The 19,016-nt window shown below is 36.1% G+C and overlaps 1 protein-coding gene across 7 annotated transcripts in view; it reads left to right on the plus strand.

Moving 5' to 3' along the window:
• Window positions 1-19,016, plus strand: part of LOC149784302 (von Willebrand factor A domain-containing protein 5A-like) — a 133,081-nt gene that overhangs the window by 76,219 nt on the left and 37,846 nt on the right. Inside the window, exon 1 of one of the 7 annotated variants that reach the window (XM_089932324.1) lies at window positions 15,842-15,933. The exons of the other annotated variants lie outside the window; for them this stretch is intronic. Coding sequence (XP_089788450.1) covers window positions 15,888-15,933 — 46 coding nt within the window. The 5' untranslated portion in view covers window positions 15,842-15,887. Of the gene's footprint in view, window positions 1-15,841; window positions 15,934-19,016 lie in introns of those variants that run through there. 7 annotated transcript variants of the gene reach the window in all.

Consider the following 19,016-nt stretch of genomic DNA (forward strand, 5'->3'; position numbering starts at 1 on the left):
ATAATATTATTATACAGGTTACATAATTCTTAATTCGTATTCTACGGAGATTCGAACCCAGGGCAGCGGTTAAACGGCACCCGTAGCATTTTCTGCATTATTATCAAGCATCCTTCTTGATTTATTTCATAGGGATTAGGAATGATTGTGTAGATAGAAGAGAATATATTACTAGGTCGCCATGCGAGTGTGTCTGCTACACACGAGTGCATATAACACCGATTAAGAAGCGTCATATTTTGGTGATATGTGCATCGTCGTGAAGGAATATGGGCTTGATTGTGCAAGCAAGGCGATGGGTGCCGTTTACACGCGGACAAGGTTTCGAATCTTCGTAAAGTCAGAAATAAATATTCTCTAACCTGTATTATATTATTATATTATTATTTGTATTTAAATATTATTTTTGCCTACTATTATCAAGCATTATTGTATATAATTCAGGGATAGCGCATTCCGTTCTGTCTGGTGTATATTTAGTTTTATATCTCTGTCTCTGTCTGTCTGTGTGTATGAATATCTCTCTATCTCTCTCTTTCCATATATATATATATATATATATATATATATATATATATATATATATATAAAGTTTCATAATACATAATTTCAATTTTGAAGTAATACATATAGTCTGCAGGGATGGCAAACAAATGATCAGATCAATCATGGTGACTTATTGATGCTCAATTTATTCTGCTGACATGTTCAACTGCCTTGCGTACAATTGCTTTATTCTTCATATATCTCTCCCAGACATCATTCATATTATACTCTATAGATTGATCATAAATATACTGACATTGGATTAAATGACTGATTGCTTGAATGTTTCATTTATTGTTTAATATACAAATGGATTGATTAAACTGATAAATGCCAGCTAAATTAACGTCATATATTAGAGTTAACAATCACTCGTCATAGACTAGTGTTGTAGACCTTTTTAGCTAGTTCATCTGTTGCAAAGCATTCAGAGCAATTATGGAAGTGCTATGTTAAGAAGAGTACATAATTTTCGAATTAGAAATGGGCATCTGAGTAGATAATAGAGTCACTTGAGACCCAAATGGATTAATAAGGAGATCCTTTCTACGGCACTTGAGAACCAACAAGCAAATTGAACTGAGTTGGAATGTTTAGACCCAAACGGGAATTGAACAGGGCTTATCTAGACCCAAAACTGGATTGGAACAGGGTTGGGAATGTCTAAACCCAAACTGAAATATAACAGGGGTGGGCATGTATAGAGTCAAATTAATATGTAATGGGCCTATATAGGATCACGTATTGTATAGGGACAAATACAACATATACATATACAAAGAAAAAAGAAACAAGCAAACAATCATGCACTTGTACAAGAGAAAGACTACTAATTGCTTGGCAATATAGTATAAATCTTTTCTAGGCACGTGGTAAATGGTAAAACGCTAGTATCTATTTTTAGCTACAACTTGTAGAAAATCTATTGGAAAACCCAGTATATATTTACAGTCTCAACTTGTGTGACGATCCAGTTTGACACCATGGTATACATTTATAACTACAACCAGTGGAAATTCCTATGGAAAAACACATGTCCACATTTACAGCCTCAGTATTTTCAGCTTCGATGACATTACTGTACTGGTCACTAGGGGAATAATGGCAACAATGTTTGCAATTGGCTGACTTCAGTATGTTGCCTACTGAGTAACAGTCTTACAAGTGGTTAACTTAAATGCGCGCTATTGTAGTTCGGTTGGTGAAATGAATATGATAGTGACAAGGTCAGTTTTATTGGAACAAACAAAGACCATTACACACACAGTCACAACACACATGCACACACGCACACTCAAACTGTGTGTGTTAGCTTAGAATGTAAACAAAGAAGATACAACTTAATCAAATAGAATATTCCTTTCAATATAAAAAATAACTATATTTAACACCCACTAAACACGATCCAACAAGTCTTTTGTTTTAGTTTAGGATGTAATCAAAGGTGAAATCTCACAAAAAGACTATACATCACAATACTATGTTATCAAATGTAGAATACTCATTATCCAAAATGAAATGTCTTCGATAGATATGTAAGATTAGGGAACGAACTCGCACAAACTATAATATCCCTTACACCACAATAACACTATCCATCACACTGTTATATTATCAAACATCCCTGTTATATTCAACATCCAATAAACACACTATCACAAGCGGCCATTTCTGGCTTACCAGTTAAGAGAATATGAAATCCCACCAAATACTCTCACAAGCCTTATATACCATCCATTATGCCATTATGCACTCTATACAAATCGCCGTTTGCTGGCTTAGAATGTTAGAGAAAGAGAAGAAATCTCACAAACATAAGGTCTAAAACATCACCAATACCATCCCTCATCCCTTACACACATAACACCTTGTTATGACGCTAAGAGTAAAAGAGAAGGAGATGACAGCAACTAAAACATGCACACATTATATACCATCCAACATCCCATGAAATACCATTCTTTACACCAACTTAACGATACATCACCTAACGCATCATTAAAATAGTCACGTGTTAGTTTAGTATATCAGAGAAGTCAATTACATCTCACAAAACAGATTATCATTTACACCACAAATATGCACCCCTTATGAACATTATCCGAATAGTCTTGGTGATAGTGTATATTTTAAATCTCACACAAGGTAAGAGAAATGGAAAATGTTAGTATCTGTTTTAAGCCAAAACTTGTAAAATATCCTTTCGAAACCTCAAGTATATATTTATAGTCACGTTAGGACGAAACTGAAGCCTGACAAGGAAATACAACCCTTCGGCAGAACGTGCCATTATGCATACTGTGAAACCTACGCACATATTACATGATGTTGTAGACGCAGGGCTCTGCTTTGAATATGGTATCGGAGTCAAATCACGTAATCAACTATGCCGGCTTTTTGATCACTTTTCGGGTAATGTAAGCAAGTAGAAAACAAATCAAAACCGCAGACACCCTTGGTTACCCAAGCATAAAAAGGTACAACAAAATATTACTAAACATAAATAAATGGAATAATAGCCAAGACAAAAGCAACTGCAGTTTCTTATCGTAATAAAATACGAAAATAAAACAAACCAATCACAATTTCTCAGTTTCAAAAACTCTCCACATGCCCGTCATATAAATATGCATACAGAAACTCAGCTAAACAGATCGTACTATAACACGGAATTTATTTTTGCACTGAATTTACAATTATTGTCCCGAATATCGCTTGCCACTGTGACAACACAAATTGGAAACAAAAGATATCAACGGTAAAACAAATAAGATAATTTGATGTTGAGCATAGTATCCGAATACACAGCGGTGGAAGGAACTGTGCCATCCTTGCAGTATTGGATGAGTATCAACAAAACTGTCTTTGTAGTGAGGATGAACAAAACTGTGGTAATGACGAATTGGGAGATTATATCACAATTATCCCCTCGACCACACACACACACCAGGCACAGAAGCAATACAACTATCGACAAATACATGTAATCGTAACGGTGTTACAAAGATTTGGTCACATCGGGATTGAAGCAGACATTATTTTGAATTAACATCTGGGTATGCCTCAGTCTTTATAAAGCTGAATATAAAGCAACTACTATAACACCATGGAATCACACAGACGCTCGCGTAAACCTGAAGCGCACTGGAAGCAGCATTATTAGTGGAGAAATTGGCAGAGGCACTGAGAATATTCTCGAAAGCCTGGGAAACTGTAAATGCAGCTGGATCGGGATGGACTTTCCAAAGGTATACACAGACTGGTGTCCATCTCTAACTGTATGAGTTCCAATTGCATACCAGCACCAGACTGGATACCGGCATAAACGTAACAACTTTTACAAGCGTGTTATTTGGATAGACAAATTTGTCTGCGTCATATCCAGTCAATGACAACCAAGACGTGCCTCAGAAATATCAGCAACACCCGGGAAACTCAACATTGGTGATGCCAAATTTCATGTGCAGGTTAATAAGGTCACATTGAACAAATTCGAAAAAGCCGTTAATATGTTCAGAAATGACAAAAACCTGTATAGACCTGTATTATCCCAACATGAAATAAAAATATCAGAATCAATATCGCATTGTATGGATACAAAATATTGCTTGGCGACTTAACCGACACAGCAAGCACACGGGTTGAATGTAGCCATGAATACCGTGCATGCATATATTTACGACTGAAGTAATACTCACCAGTGATGAATTTGAATGTATGCTCTCTGTGGAAAATCACAACGCACAAGTATGGCGCAGCATAAAAACGTGAAACCCTGTCAAATGTATCGCAATACAACGGAAGATGAAAGTTCCGTATATTATCATGCGTATTTCGAATGCTTGAATGCTTCATTAGAAAGCCATGCTAAAAAAGACACAAATGCGTATGATATTTGACCAAACTGTGCAAGTGACGAGACAAATTGCATGTAGGTTTTGTTATATTGTGGTTCAATGTGATGGAACAACATAGCTGTCAGATCGTTATCGTGCCCTGAGTATAGCCTCGCTAGAAACAGCTGTGTTATTTATCAGATTGATAGAAGTCACATCAACATTGATTCGATAGCAGCTCATTTTACCAGCAGACACAGTTAAGACGAATGATATTTTTTTTTAAATTCATGCAGCTACTCATTGCTGGTTTTGTGGAAGAAAAGCTTTTCTTTACAGCGATGACATGGTTTCTGATCAAGTACATATTACTGTTGGGTACATAGGACCGAGATGTAACGCTTGCAATTAGCAACTTCGATTTTACCCAAACAAAAGAAAAATCGCCATGGTGTTGATTATGCTGATTTGAGTCCTTCACAGCACAAGATGTATCCACATCATTAGACTCACTGATAAAAGTGACCTCCAACAACACGGAATAATGCACGAAGTTTCGGCTGGGTCAAATGCAGTTCATTAATTCATTTCATTTTATGAATTTGTGCGTGAAGAAGTTAATAAACAATCTAACAGCAGAAAACATCAAAATCGGTGGTTGATAATGTACAGGCACCTCAAATAGAGACCTACTGATATAAGATGTGTATCCTTAGAAGTCCATGAACGACTGGAACAAATTCACTGAAACCCAGTTGTCACCGATCAAGTCGTTTTATTAATCGTTATACGTTAAGGCATCTCAGAAGAAGAGTATGCACATTCATAGAATGTTTGGTCAGCATTCGTGTGCTAAAACACGTGCGACTGTTAAGATTTGCATTTGCACACTGATACATGGTTTCACGTTGATTGGTTTGAAAAATTTCGTGATACTGTCATCCTCGTTTATAAGCTCAATCCAGCTCATTACTTGCCAAAGACGAAAATCGAGCAAAAGTTGCTGACATACATTGAACGATCAGCATATATGTATCTACTAATCACTTCGTAGCGGAATATCCATGTCCAATGAAAGACACGCTCGTGCTAAGAACACCTACATGGAAGATATGACCCCGCCGACCTCAATATATCCACGTCCAATTGGTGGATTTCCATGGATAAATCCTTCACATATTAATCTACAAAAACAGGCACTGGACCATAGCATCCAGGTATTTGTTCAATACTTCTTTGAAACTAACTGGTGTATCCTGAGCACTTACATCATGCTCATACAGACTATCCGTTCATCACGGAAAATGTGCCGGTCCCAGGTATGTGGTTGGCCCAGTATCAGAGCACTATCGTTAGGGAGTTCGGACGCAAAAGCACCGATTGTGTAAAATTAGAACAAAGTCTTCTGTCCAAACATAACTATATACAACATTTGCGAAATCTGCAATTGTTCAAAATGTACGGTATGAGTGTCAACAAGCTTCATCGAGTGCATGGATTTCGTCAGTACGCTTGGATGGACCCGTATGATAAGATGAATACGGTCGTACGCACAAAAGCCAGCAATGACGAATAATACGGTATTTGTAAAAAACAATACGGGGAATCTTCGCAAACAAATCCGAGACGATCCTGTCCGTGATAGTGTGTAAGCATCCTTCTAAGGCTCATTGCGGTCCTGGTCTTTGAATCCTGTACAATCATTGACGATTGATTTCACAGTGAAACAAACAAACTCAAACTGACAAAACTAATCTATGTTGTTCGACCTTGCTGGGCTTGTCTGAGCTGCTCATGCAGGAGTTTTACTCTGATATGATCAAACCGTTTCAATAGAATAGAGTCAAGAAGTTGCACACTGAAACCATTGTTAAAATATTGCTGTGGATCGGTTATATTAATTTTGATATCTGGCATTTCATTGCGTTGGGTATAAAAGAAGCGATTCGTAACACGAGTTCCGTCATCAAGACCTTTCCAGATACATTGCCATCGACAAAATCAATGCAGCCTACAGTAAGTAAAATCACTAGCGAGGTCACTCAGCAGAGATTGCCAGATGAAGAAATTGAAATTCAGGCAATGGGAAGTGTATTTAAACGTGAGTTGTATTAAAGAAAAGGAAATCTAATTTATTTGGGACAACGTTGATGTAAGCTCAACATTTCTCGGACTTGCCAGATTCAGCGTTGTGTACACAAACGCAGAAGGGCCAACAATCATATTTGTCAAAGATGAAACTGATCAAACATATCAAAATACCAAATATAATCAGACTGACTCGACATAATGGAGGTAATGCTACTGGAGATGGTGCAATATTTTACGTTTCCCAATCCTAATTGGAACATTGGATTTACGCAACATCAAAATACATATCACGTGTGTTTATTTGCGAGAGCTTTCGTAAAATAACATCCTAGCATATTGTAGAGATGATTGTAAAGTTACGTTTTGAGCTAAACACACGGGCACTTTGTTTCGTAAGAGCAACTTCAATGACGTCACCTGGCATGTCGCAGGTGCTGCTTCTAGTAATGTTGCATGAGAAAACTTAATAGTGTGGATGCATGTGTCACCCCTTACCGTTCTGCAGAATCACGTTCTTTATCGTTTATACCGTTGGGAACCACTTAAACTTTGTCATTTCTCGCAGATCCCACAGGCACACACACCACATCTGGTATTAATGGACACCTTACCCGACTAATAAGGACACAACATGTTCTTACTGCATCAACAAATGTTTCAAAATGTAAATCGAGATAATAGTTAAAACCATAGTAAGATGATATTTTACACCATAATAGCTTCCTAAGTCTCTTAGCTGTTATACTGTAATCAGGAGGCGTCTGAGATAATTCAGTTCGACTATGCACTAGTTACTCCCCATGTTGCACGTGCATATCACAATCTGTATTCTTAGAGGGTTGTGTACACAAACGCAGAAGGGCCAACAATCATATTTGTCAAAGATGAAACTGATCATAGATGATCAGTATAGATGATGTAAGTGCTAAGGATACACCAGTTAGTTTCAAAACATCGACACAGGCATGCAAAGTTCTCAACAATGCATTCCTAAGTATTTACCCGATTTGTTACATTTCATTTGAACACTTGAAGTTGTTCAAACAGTCCTTTGTCGACATGTATGTTCATGCACGTGTAGCTAACTATGGCCCCAAATACAGATACTCTGCTATAATACTTTCTGACAAAACACTGCTGTTGAAGCATGCTGGTGATCGAATGGGGATCAGCCATGCACCGGTTGTAAAGTTATGGTATTCAGTCGCAAACAAAGATAAAACAATCAGTGCAGCTGAGTTTGAGATTGTATTAGAATAAATGGAAAATTACAGACATTTACGAGCACAAATAAGAAACAACACGGATTAAAAGAAAGAAAATTCTAAATTTTCCACAGACAGTTGCTTATCGATCAAAAACATTAACTCGTAGTTTGTATAATGATCGATACCATGGGCTTGACTAAACTTAATACGTCCTTCTGTTTGATTTTGTTTCTAAAATCAAAACATAATACGACGAAAAGCTAGATTTTGATTTTTTGAGACCACTTGAGGCCATTCCATTGAGACGAGACTTTGCACCATGTCTCGATCACTCCAATAACGTGATTAATTGATTGTGTGTGTTCGGATAATTTTACTTTCCAGAGTCACTTATGAGCTAAACTGGTCATTGTGTGGACTCAAAAACGGGTGAAATTACCCAAAGGAAACAAAAAGGCAAAAGCTCCACTTTCATATTAATAATGTCATTGAAAACTCCAGATCTGATTTGTTAGCCTATCATGTTGGTAGAGGTGCTCGACCGTGTCTTAAATGCGGCATCTGAGCCAAATATATAAACCGCTTTACCGGATATTCGGATTTCTTCGCAAATAGTATCGGGCGCGTACACAAATTTCGAAAGAACCTCTGATTCCGAAAACAGATATATAAATAAATGAAGTAATAGCTAGGATTAAAGCTATTGTATGTTCTTAAACAAAACATAATTGTTGCCGCATGATATGCATCAGTGCTTCTGGGGCCGTTGAAAAGGACATGATTTAAAATGACCTGATTATATGTTACGCAAGCGCAGTAGTGAATTAGAAAATCATGTGCAATTATACCACACAGAAACAAACCGAGTTATGATGATGTGCATTTAATCATGCCGCATAATCGTGCCGAGGATGGATATAAAATCAAACCACCGTGGATTAACAGCGGTGTTCGTACAGTTATAAACAGAGATATCATTGCAATCAATAATGAAATCAATAAAATAATTGAAATGATCATTGAGATGTTGAAAAATACGCCAATGCTGGAACATGATGGACTATTGCGCACAAGTTGAAGTACATATTTTCCTGTACCAACCTTTTCGCGGATTCAGTGATATTCCAGCACCAGTGTGTATTCTACAACAGTCAATGATAAATGTATGAAATGACAATGACGGATTTTATAATGGGCTGCCTAATCCACGTTGCATCCTACTAATGATAATCAAAACCAGTCGCGTTAATATCAGCAATACTTGTGTTAGCGAAACCAATCAAATTTGACCGCTTAATCCTTGACTTGTCAAATTTGGTCATGTCTTTGTCTCATTACGACAAGATTAAACCATTGTATCATGATCGTGTGAATATACCTTATTCCGACATCGATTCGTTGCTGAAGCATATAACCTCTTTTCTTGAGACATGATTACAATAGTCGCTTGCTAAGGTAACCATGTTCGAGCAGCCCAATGGAGAACCTTTGTCGCACTTGTTATTGTTTCAAAGGAGTTTCTACTCTCAAATGACCGCGAGAAATGTAATATATTTTCGATAAATTCCGCTCAGTAACAATGTTTGTTTTTCTATCAGTATATATTTAACTTTAAAGGTTGAGTGAAATTTTGGACTTCATGCCAGTACGGAAGCAGGCGTCGGAGAAAACAAAATTGATACAATGAACATATCTAGCCATTCGTTCTCCGACACCTGCTGCCGCAATTGCATTTAGGTCAAGAATGAGATGTATATCGGCACATTTATGTACACGGATATCGTTTGTTTATTATAATAATGACGTGCTGGTAATATGCATCATGGATACGATTTAAGGGCACTTCACCAAGCTATATATGGCTTCTTAAATCAAGTTGTGTATCAAATCGTGTTCCAGTCACGCAGTAATCGTGTTCAGGAATGTGCGTTTGACCAGAATATTTAGTCGATGGTGTTCCTGAACGAATTGTCAACTCAGCAGCAGCATCATCGACGAAACGTCTACTTTATAAATCCTGTCCGTTTAAGGCTTTTCCCGTAAATAATGAAATAAGTTTGACCCACATCAGACCCAAATTCCAGTCTGTATCAAGATGTCTCATTGTGACATAGCATAACAATATGAAGACATTGTATTATACATAACGATTGTATTACTCAGTGCATCATAAAAAATAATTCAAAGTGATTGATTTATCTGAAACAAACAGCACATTAACTACCAAATAATAGTTTAGATGAAACCAAGTGTGTGTTCAAGACGGGATTAGTTATCTAATCATCGGTTTTGCTGGATCAGGTAAAACCCAGCTGTTATTAAATTTGATTGTACGATGATCAACATTGGATTGTTTGTACATATTAGACATTTTATTATATATAGCAATTGTATCAATCAATGGCATCACGAAAATGAACTCAAAGTGACTGCTTTATCTGCAGAATCACCATATACATTACCCAAGCACAGTTTCGACGGAACCAAGATTGTGTTATAAACTGGCTTAGCTACCTAGTCATTGGTTCTGCTGGATTAGGTAAAACTCAAATGCTATTCAATACGAGTTTACGATGATCAAACTATGATCGTTTGTACATGATCACATCGTCAACTGATGATCAGTCTTGTTATAAAGCTCTCAAAGTTATAATAAAACCAGTAATTGACAAAGAGTCATCGTCGGGATTCGAAAAGTGATTTTTTCCGCAATTCATGAAGCAACTACCATTGATGATTTTGGATTCAAGTGCAAATAATCTCTTTCAATCCCCTCGAGTATGTTGTTCAACGTCTACACAAACACCGACGAGATATATTAAGACAACGATATAAACGCGTATCTAAAGTAATCCTTGAAACTGTAATATGTTGATTTTTCGTGGCATTAATGAGCATGCGCGTAATAACATAAATAAGACTTGGTGTGCCGCTGACCGCTCATTGAATAAACTACTTGATAAATTTGTTGCTGTAATCAAGGACAAGTATAGTTTCTGCGCCACTGATTTGGCAGATGGATATGAAAAAAACTATTGAGTGGGGTTTGGAAAGCCGCTCTTGACAGACAGGACCCGATTAGTAATAGTGTGCATAGACGCATACATACTTGAATCAAGCATATGCAGAACAACAAGGACAACAATGTATATGTGATCCAGAACAGCCTGCATATACGTTAGAACAAATGTAACATAAGTACCCGTAACTATTCATCCACGGTCACATTCAACAATGTAGAAAACAAAATGTGTTTCAACTAGAAATCAATAGAAGTACAATAATCCCAATCTGAACATGGACACGAACAAGTAAAGTAGTTAAAAGAGTACCATACTAAACCTCAATTCAACACAGAGAAAGAACAAACCGAATAAGTACAAGAACAAATAAATGGGTTGGCAAGGCAACCTGTAAGAAAGGAAGGAAAATGCCTTTTTGGACTGTGTGACACTATTGATTTTCGATGATCGATTTTAGAAGCATACTGGGCTCGGTCATGCCAGTAATAAAATGTCGTTCGTGCCAGTATAAATATACTACATGTCATTAATAATCGATTTGTAAGCGACTGATCACCATTTACGTCATGGGCCGGAAAACATTTCGTGCGTTAATATGTGATCCTGCTGAAGACACCAATGTCGTAATTACGGCACGGATGGTGAGTTATGAAGAGATTTTACGTAATATCTCTGGTACGATGCAACGTGTGGCTGTAAATACAATTCAGCGAGTTACCTCAATGATCAAAATCCCAACAACGGAACAGGAATTGAAGGTGACTTTCTTCATCTGTTACTACTTGAGAATCGCACTCACTTGAAATTGCATCATGTGGGTGTTCGAATGAAATCCTTGTACCTTTGGAAACTTGATATAATTTTCTGTGAATTATAATTTAATCTGTTACGAACGCACAGACGCTTACAATAGTAATGTATAAATTGTGGTTTTATTGGTTACTGACAACGGTTTCTCACTTTCTATCACCCATGACAGTTATCTTATTTTGCTTGCATATGGATAATTTTGTTTCTCACTGATTATAATCCGTGGGTTGCACATACACAAATATATTGTACTGTCATGGGGACTATAATGGAGAAGCACAGAATATAAAAAAATATCTAAAAATATATTCAAACAAGATAATGAAAAACCTTTGTTAGGACACTAATTCAATCGCTGTTTTATTATCGAACCTATTGCGAGGACTAAGTCTAATGTTTACATATTTGCTAACTTACGGTCCTTTTTTAAATGTCCTCCATCAGTAACTTTTATATTATAAAGTAAGAAAGCTAGAGTCAAGAATGACGCAAGGGTGAAACCGAATAGATTTTGGATCAAGTTTCAACACCGAACACAATTTATGACAAAGACATAATTTATGTTAAATAAAGTACTTGAATCTAAAACCGCGCAATGAAGATTTATATAGCAATCAAAGGGATAAAAATATAACACAAGAAAATAACACGTTTATTCTAAGAAAACACTGCATTACACAATGAGACAATTCAAAGTATTACATTATCAATAGAATATAACAAATATTCAGATGATTGTGATATCACCACACTGTGAATATATTAAAATAATTATGACATTATATATAACCATATAATGTGGCAATCCAAATTCACAATTCAGTATCTTATTATATCGTTTGAAGTTCACATCCTTGGAATGAATTCTTGATCCCCATTCCCTTTGTCGGAGACTGCACTATGTTGCTATGTTGTCATCTTTGAGGCTGTACTGCCATAACCTACGGTACCATACAGCCAGCTATGCAATAATACTGCAATATGTAATGCCATGCTAACAGTTATGTTGACACACTGCAGGTTACGTTGTCACACTGCCAGTTATGTTGCTACCCTTCCAGTTACGTTGTCACACTGCAGGTTACGTCGTCACACTGCAGGTTACGTTGTCACATTGCATGTTACATTGCCACATTAACACTTATGACGCCAACCCTACCAACTCTGCTACTATACTAGCAGATCTGCTACCCACTGCCAGTCCTCTATAATGTTCCAACTACAGCTATGCTGCTACACTGCCAGCCCTATCATGCTGCCACACTGCCAACCCTATCCGCTATATATATATATATATATATATATATATATATATATATATATATATATATATATATATATATATATATATATATATATATAACTACCAAGCTTATTATATCGAATAACTGTTTTTAATAATACAAAAAAAATCCCATGATTCAAACAGTATATACAAATACACTTATAAGTATTGTAACAATCAGTTGAATTACATACGAACTTTGTTATATGTTATTACAAAGACTTTAACGATAAACTACATCAGACAGACTATTTTAGGGTTCAATGTATCGGAATTCCAAAATTTCAAGAATAAATGATAAATTGGTATATTAATAGTATACATTTAAGGGAAGGACATAATTACAAATAAACTTCATTACGTAATCTGCAACTCACACTCATGGCCAGTTATTTATTGGTAAAGTAAGCACCTACTCTTTATATTAGCTGTCCCCACCCATAGCACAGGGTTTCATATAAGTAATAAAATAAATCAAGTGCCAGACGCAAGGGTAAATTTCAAGTGTACGAAATGGGCATCTCGCTCCGAACGATCTACAACGAGATGCACCTGTTGGTAAATCACCATTAGTCTAGGTAACAAAAAAATACTTAACGATGCATAGCACAGGGTTTCATATAAGTGCTAAAAAAATCAAGTGCCAGACCAAAGGGTAAATTTCAAGTGCACGAAAAATGGGTCTCGCTAATCAGCTACAAATAGGCTAAAGTGGAACCAAGATGTTTTCTTGTCCTATTCCGTCGCAACGAGGACAAATAAAATACCGCTATCCACGAAATGAAAGGTAACAACAATCCCGTCTCTTCCTAAAATTGAACAGAAAAGGAAACTAACTGCTGTGTCTAAAACTGGAAGCCACTATAATTTGATGGCAAAAATGTACTGCACCTTCAGTAGAAGCAAGGAATCAAGTTATGAGACATTTTGGTAAAGTGAGTTAAAAGAGAAATATAACATGAAATATGAAAATGAAATATCAAACATGAAATATGAAAATTAAATATGAAATATGAATTAAAATATACAAAACGAATGAAATATGAGATATTAAATGAAATATAAAATATGAACTATGCAATAAAGTTACGTTCTTTTGAATCTATCATACTTTAGATGTTTTAAGACAAATAATAGGAAAGACTCAACCAGTTGCCATCACACTAAATTTTTATAAACAATTTTTGAATTATTGGAAAATAAAATCTTAAGAATATTTTGGTGAAAGTGATAAAATATAGCTTCTCCAGAGCGAGTGTTTTATGCATTTTACCCAGACCACTGACTTTTAATTCTCGAATATCCAACAGTTTGGTGCCTTCCCTAAGCCACTTACATGTAACTGATGTTGTGTTGTGATTTGGATTTTTAAGGTAACTTTTTCAAAAAAAAAATCAGTCATAACGCTACCATGTCTGCAATGTGGCAGTTTATAAAGATGTCTAGCACTGGGGCATCATGCCGCAGACATGTAGCATGATGTCCCACCCAGTCACATTATCCTGACACCGGGGCGACCAGTTATAACACTAACCTCTTAATGCTGAGCGTCAAGCGAGGCAGCCGTTAGTACCACTTTTGTAAGTCTTTTGGTATGACTCAACCGGTGAACCAACCCACGACCTCCCGCATCCTAGGCGGACGCTCTAACCACTAAGCCACCGGAACGGCTAATAACGAAACCAAGGATTAGATGCGAATATCGTTGCGCACCAATAAACAAAAAAGCAGGAGATGATAATCTAGTAGTATGGGTACAGCACAGGTATGTCATTGCTGTTCGTACTTGTTCATCCTGTTTTTACCCCGGGCAGTCAAATAGGGATTATATCCCCTGCATGTTTAAGCTACGAACGGAATTTAACACTTTGCAATTCACTCAAACAACAAGCCTGTCGATTTCTTAATATAGTAAGTATTGCATGAAATATATGGTATATATGTTGAAAAATAGTCTTATCCAATAAAAAATGATTGTTCAGAAATTTCAGGAAAAATCATTTTGAGAACAACTGCCTAAACTGGGTAATCGCATGACAAGTTGTGCACAACATAACTATACAGATACTAGTGTCAATGCGTACATGCGTACTTACTAATCCCCACAATTTTTTCTTTCAACAAAAGTTTAATTACTCGGCAAAAGTGCGTGGTGTTAACAGTTGATTGAAGGCCTAATCCCCAAAATCATGCATGATCTCATCAACGGAATATTTCAATTAAATTAGCTCTGAGTAGTGTATTTAATATAGCTTTGCTGTGAACTAACCTGAAGGAAGCCCTAAAGAAGACCGAAACATCTGCTATTAATGTTCTACTGCCATTGCTAACAGACCCGTCAATGAAGGAGAACCTCCATTTTCGTCTTCCCTGTGGATGACAATGGTGCTATGTATAAGTTTGACGCAGACAGTGATGGTAGACATTTAATTGCAGAGTGCCATGGAAGGGGACAAGTCATTGCTTATTTTAAAAAATCTGGCATTTCTTAAACCTAACACGGAACAACTTCATTTAGAAATTACTCTAAGTTCTTTATTTATTTAAAAGTGAAATATAATTCACCGATAAATAGCTTCCCTCTCACAGCGTCCATAAGGAAAATATTAACCATGTGACACACACACACACACACACACAGAGGGTCACACACACACACACAAACACACACACACAAATATATATATATATATATATATATATATATATATATATATATATATATATATATATACTGAAAATGTCCAAATCATACACACACATTACTAACCTTTGCATATCAGTTACACACCAGCTAAATGCTTCATAAATATCATTCAAATCGCGATATCATTCAACGTTTTCAGTCTTTAACAATTATGACCTAATTTTACAAGCATAAATCCACAAACTTCGAAATATTTTCATTTTCGTCTCCTTTGTGCGTTTCCTGTTTCTCTTCCTTGTTTCAAAATATATTCTACCTCTCTGAGCCGCGTGCTTGGTTCGTTCGTTTTAAATAGCCGCAACCTTGAATCTCAGTTTATACTTGAACCTCAGTTTATAAACAAGCACTTCATATCAACAATGGAGTTGTAGTTATTGAACTATGGCTGACAGACGACAGGGTTTGATCACATCAGCTGGGATAATAGGTAGGTTATAACCTATATTTTTGACAATTGTTAAAAATATACATTGAAATATGTTTAAATTAATGATTTTATTTTTCACAAATAGACGATGCAAACTCATGACCGTCTGCCTCATTTGTAACGTTTAGGTTCTTTTCTCGCTGATAGTGAGGAAAGGAAACGCGATAAGTAAAATCTCCGTTCGCCTAGGGGTTAGAACAGCCGCCTCGGATGCGGGAGTTCGTTGGCTCGTACCCCGGCCGAGTCATAAAAAAGACTGACAAAAATGATAGCAGCAGCTGCCTCGCTTGACCAACGGCATTAATAAGTTATAGTTTGGACTCATTGGTCTGGTGTCAGGATAATGTGACTGGTTAGGTCATGATGCTACATAACTGCGGCATGATGCCCCAGTGCTAGATATCACTATAGAGTGTCACACTGCATACATCGTAACGATATACTTGAAAGTGTTAAAGGCAAAGTGACACAGACATAAATTCACAAACACGCTCGCTTATAGTAGCTGCTGAAGTACCAACTACATCAAAACAAGGCATGATGTGCAGTTCCGAATCTAGACCACATTTAAATGTACATATAGTTTAGGTACAAATATTTTGTACTCATATTTTATTATCTTCTTAATGTATATTATTAATAACAAGTATTAGTTATATTGTATCTATATCGCAGTTAGTAAAATGTACGGATTCCCCTTCCAGCCCAAGCTTTTATAATTTCCCTTCGCTTGCCCTTGTCCTTACCATTAGCACATTTCTGAAGCGGTGGTATCATAAGCTCTTCTTGTCAGTGGCTGCATTCTCTAGAGTCATGGCCAGATTTTCTGCAAATTTCATTTAAGGCAGTGCGCATAGAAATGATAACCTTTTATAACATTGTAAAGTCAAGTGTTTATGCATACTTGATGATAATAATAATAATAATAATAATAATAATAACAATAATAATACAAATTTACTTGAATTGGATGGGGACCACTAGTACTGAAACTCCTACTTATACCACTAATAATAATACTAATAATACTAAACTGACTGTCAAGCTAATGAATGTTTCTGACGATTCAGTTCGTAGTTAATACAATGTATGATAAATTGTACTGTGTCTGACGTCCTTGTGACCATTTTATCATGGATAATTGTTATATCCAGTCATGCGTCGGTTTAAAGATGAACACATCTGAATCTAATTACATATATTTGTAATGCATCTATATATATCACGTCTATCATAATTAACAGTTGTCTAAGATTTAATTATGAAAATTTTCGTTTAAGAATATTTTCAAGCTTTCATAGAAATGCATATACTTGCAAGTGTATGGTTATACTTTTAAAATGTAGATATTTGTCTTTTGTATTGATGGTCCACGAGTTCGTATATACTATTCTCTCTCTCTCTCTCTCTCTCTCTCATTACTTCCAACGACTGCCTAAGTGATATATGTAAGTGGCTTATTGATTATTTTATCATTTGCTATATCCCGGAAGAAAGCTTCTAGGATCAATAGGACCCACTCAGAAAGCTCTTCTCGACTTTCTATGTGATGTATTTAAATCCTCTTTCTTCTGTATGTACGTGCTTTTGTGATAATTTGATCACTTACTATATCCCGGACGAAAGCTTCAAGGACAAGGAGGGCAAACCCAACGCTCTTCTCTGTGTGTGCTTGTGTGTGTTGGGTGTCTATGTAAGTGTGTATTTTAATGTGTGATTTGTATTTTTAACATAGTTTTAAAACTTTTGTCAGTCATAACGCTAAGATGTCTGCAGTAATGCAGTTTATAGTGAAGTCTAGCACTGAGGCATCCTGTCGCAGCCATACAGCATAATATCCCACCCAGTCACATTATCCTGACACTTGGCCGACCAGTCCTATCAGTAATCTCATAATGAAGAGTGCACAGCGAAGCAGTTGTTGGTAGTATTTATATAAGTCTTTGGTATGAATTCGCCGGGTTTCAAACCCGCTACCTACCATATGAGAGGAGGACGCTCTAACCACTAGGCCACCAGGACCGGTCTGCGGTCTTCTGGAAATAATAAATGGGACAATACCAGACCGATTACTGTACACCATTTTACCTTTTTACGTGCAATTACCTTTCAGTGAATAAACTTTCTACATTAATGGCTGAAAATCGCGTTTAAACGCCGTCAATTTTCAACGTACGTAGGTGCTTCCGCTTCAAAAAATAGAGCATGGCTCAGCTAATATGATCACGTGACAAATTAAAATAGTAATCTCCTGCGTAAGAGCAGATGTTTATGATTGCGTATTAATTTATGTGATAATAAAATTAATTATACTGGTCCCGCCGATTGGATGAAATAGGTTAGTACATATAAATTTTGCCTCCTTTAGGAATAGCAGTTTTAATATGTAGTTTTAGATTAGTTCATAAAGCAAGTAGTTTGTCCGGCAATGGAATCAAATGAGTCATCTCAAACTTGTTAATAATTGAAAGTATACGTTGTAACATCTCTCTCTCCCTCTCTCTCTCTCTCTCTCTATCTATCTTTTAATTAATATGGTTAACAAATTTACTTATCCCTAATTGACGCACAGTGCACGTTTAATGCTAATATGTGAAGCTTTAGAGGATTATGTTATGTATATTTAAATTGCATTTGTCTGTTGTCTTTTTATTTGATTATATGATATTTGAATATTGATTATTAGACGTGATCTTGTCCAAAATGAAGGTCATTTTCCTAGTGACCTGATTTTTTTAAAGTCTGCAAAGAGCTAATACATGGCTTGAATATTTTATGTGCATGGTTTATTATTAGGATCATTATTAAAAGAAGAAAAAACATGTATTATGGTCTGGGTCTAGTTTATTGAAATTCCCCGTAAATGTACATACGGCACCTGATATATTAAACATCTTATATTATCATTTTAGTAATAGATTCCTAATTATAACTAACATTTTATGTGTATTCATTAAGATTTTCTAGATTGTTATTTTCCATTAGGTAAAATTCTGTTAGAAAATGCGACCTGAGGTAAAGTAGAGGACTATTAAACCATGTTTTTTCTAGTTATTACTTATTCGTGCTTAAGATCTAGTAGA

This window comes from Sinohyriopsis cumingii, chromosome 14 (assembly GCF_028554795.1).
Source record: "Sinohyriopsis cumingii isolate HCF-2022 chromosome 14, ASM2855479v2, whole genome shotgun sequence".
Lineage (NCBI taxonomy): Eukaryota > Metazoa > Mollusca > Bivalvia > Unionida > Unionidae > Sinohyriopsis > Sinohyriopsis cumingii.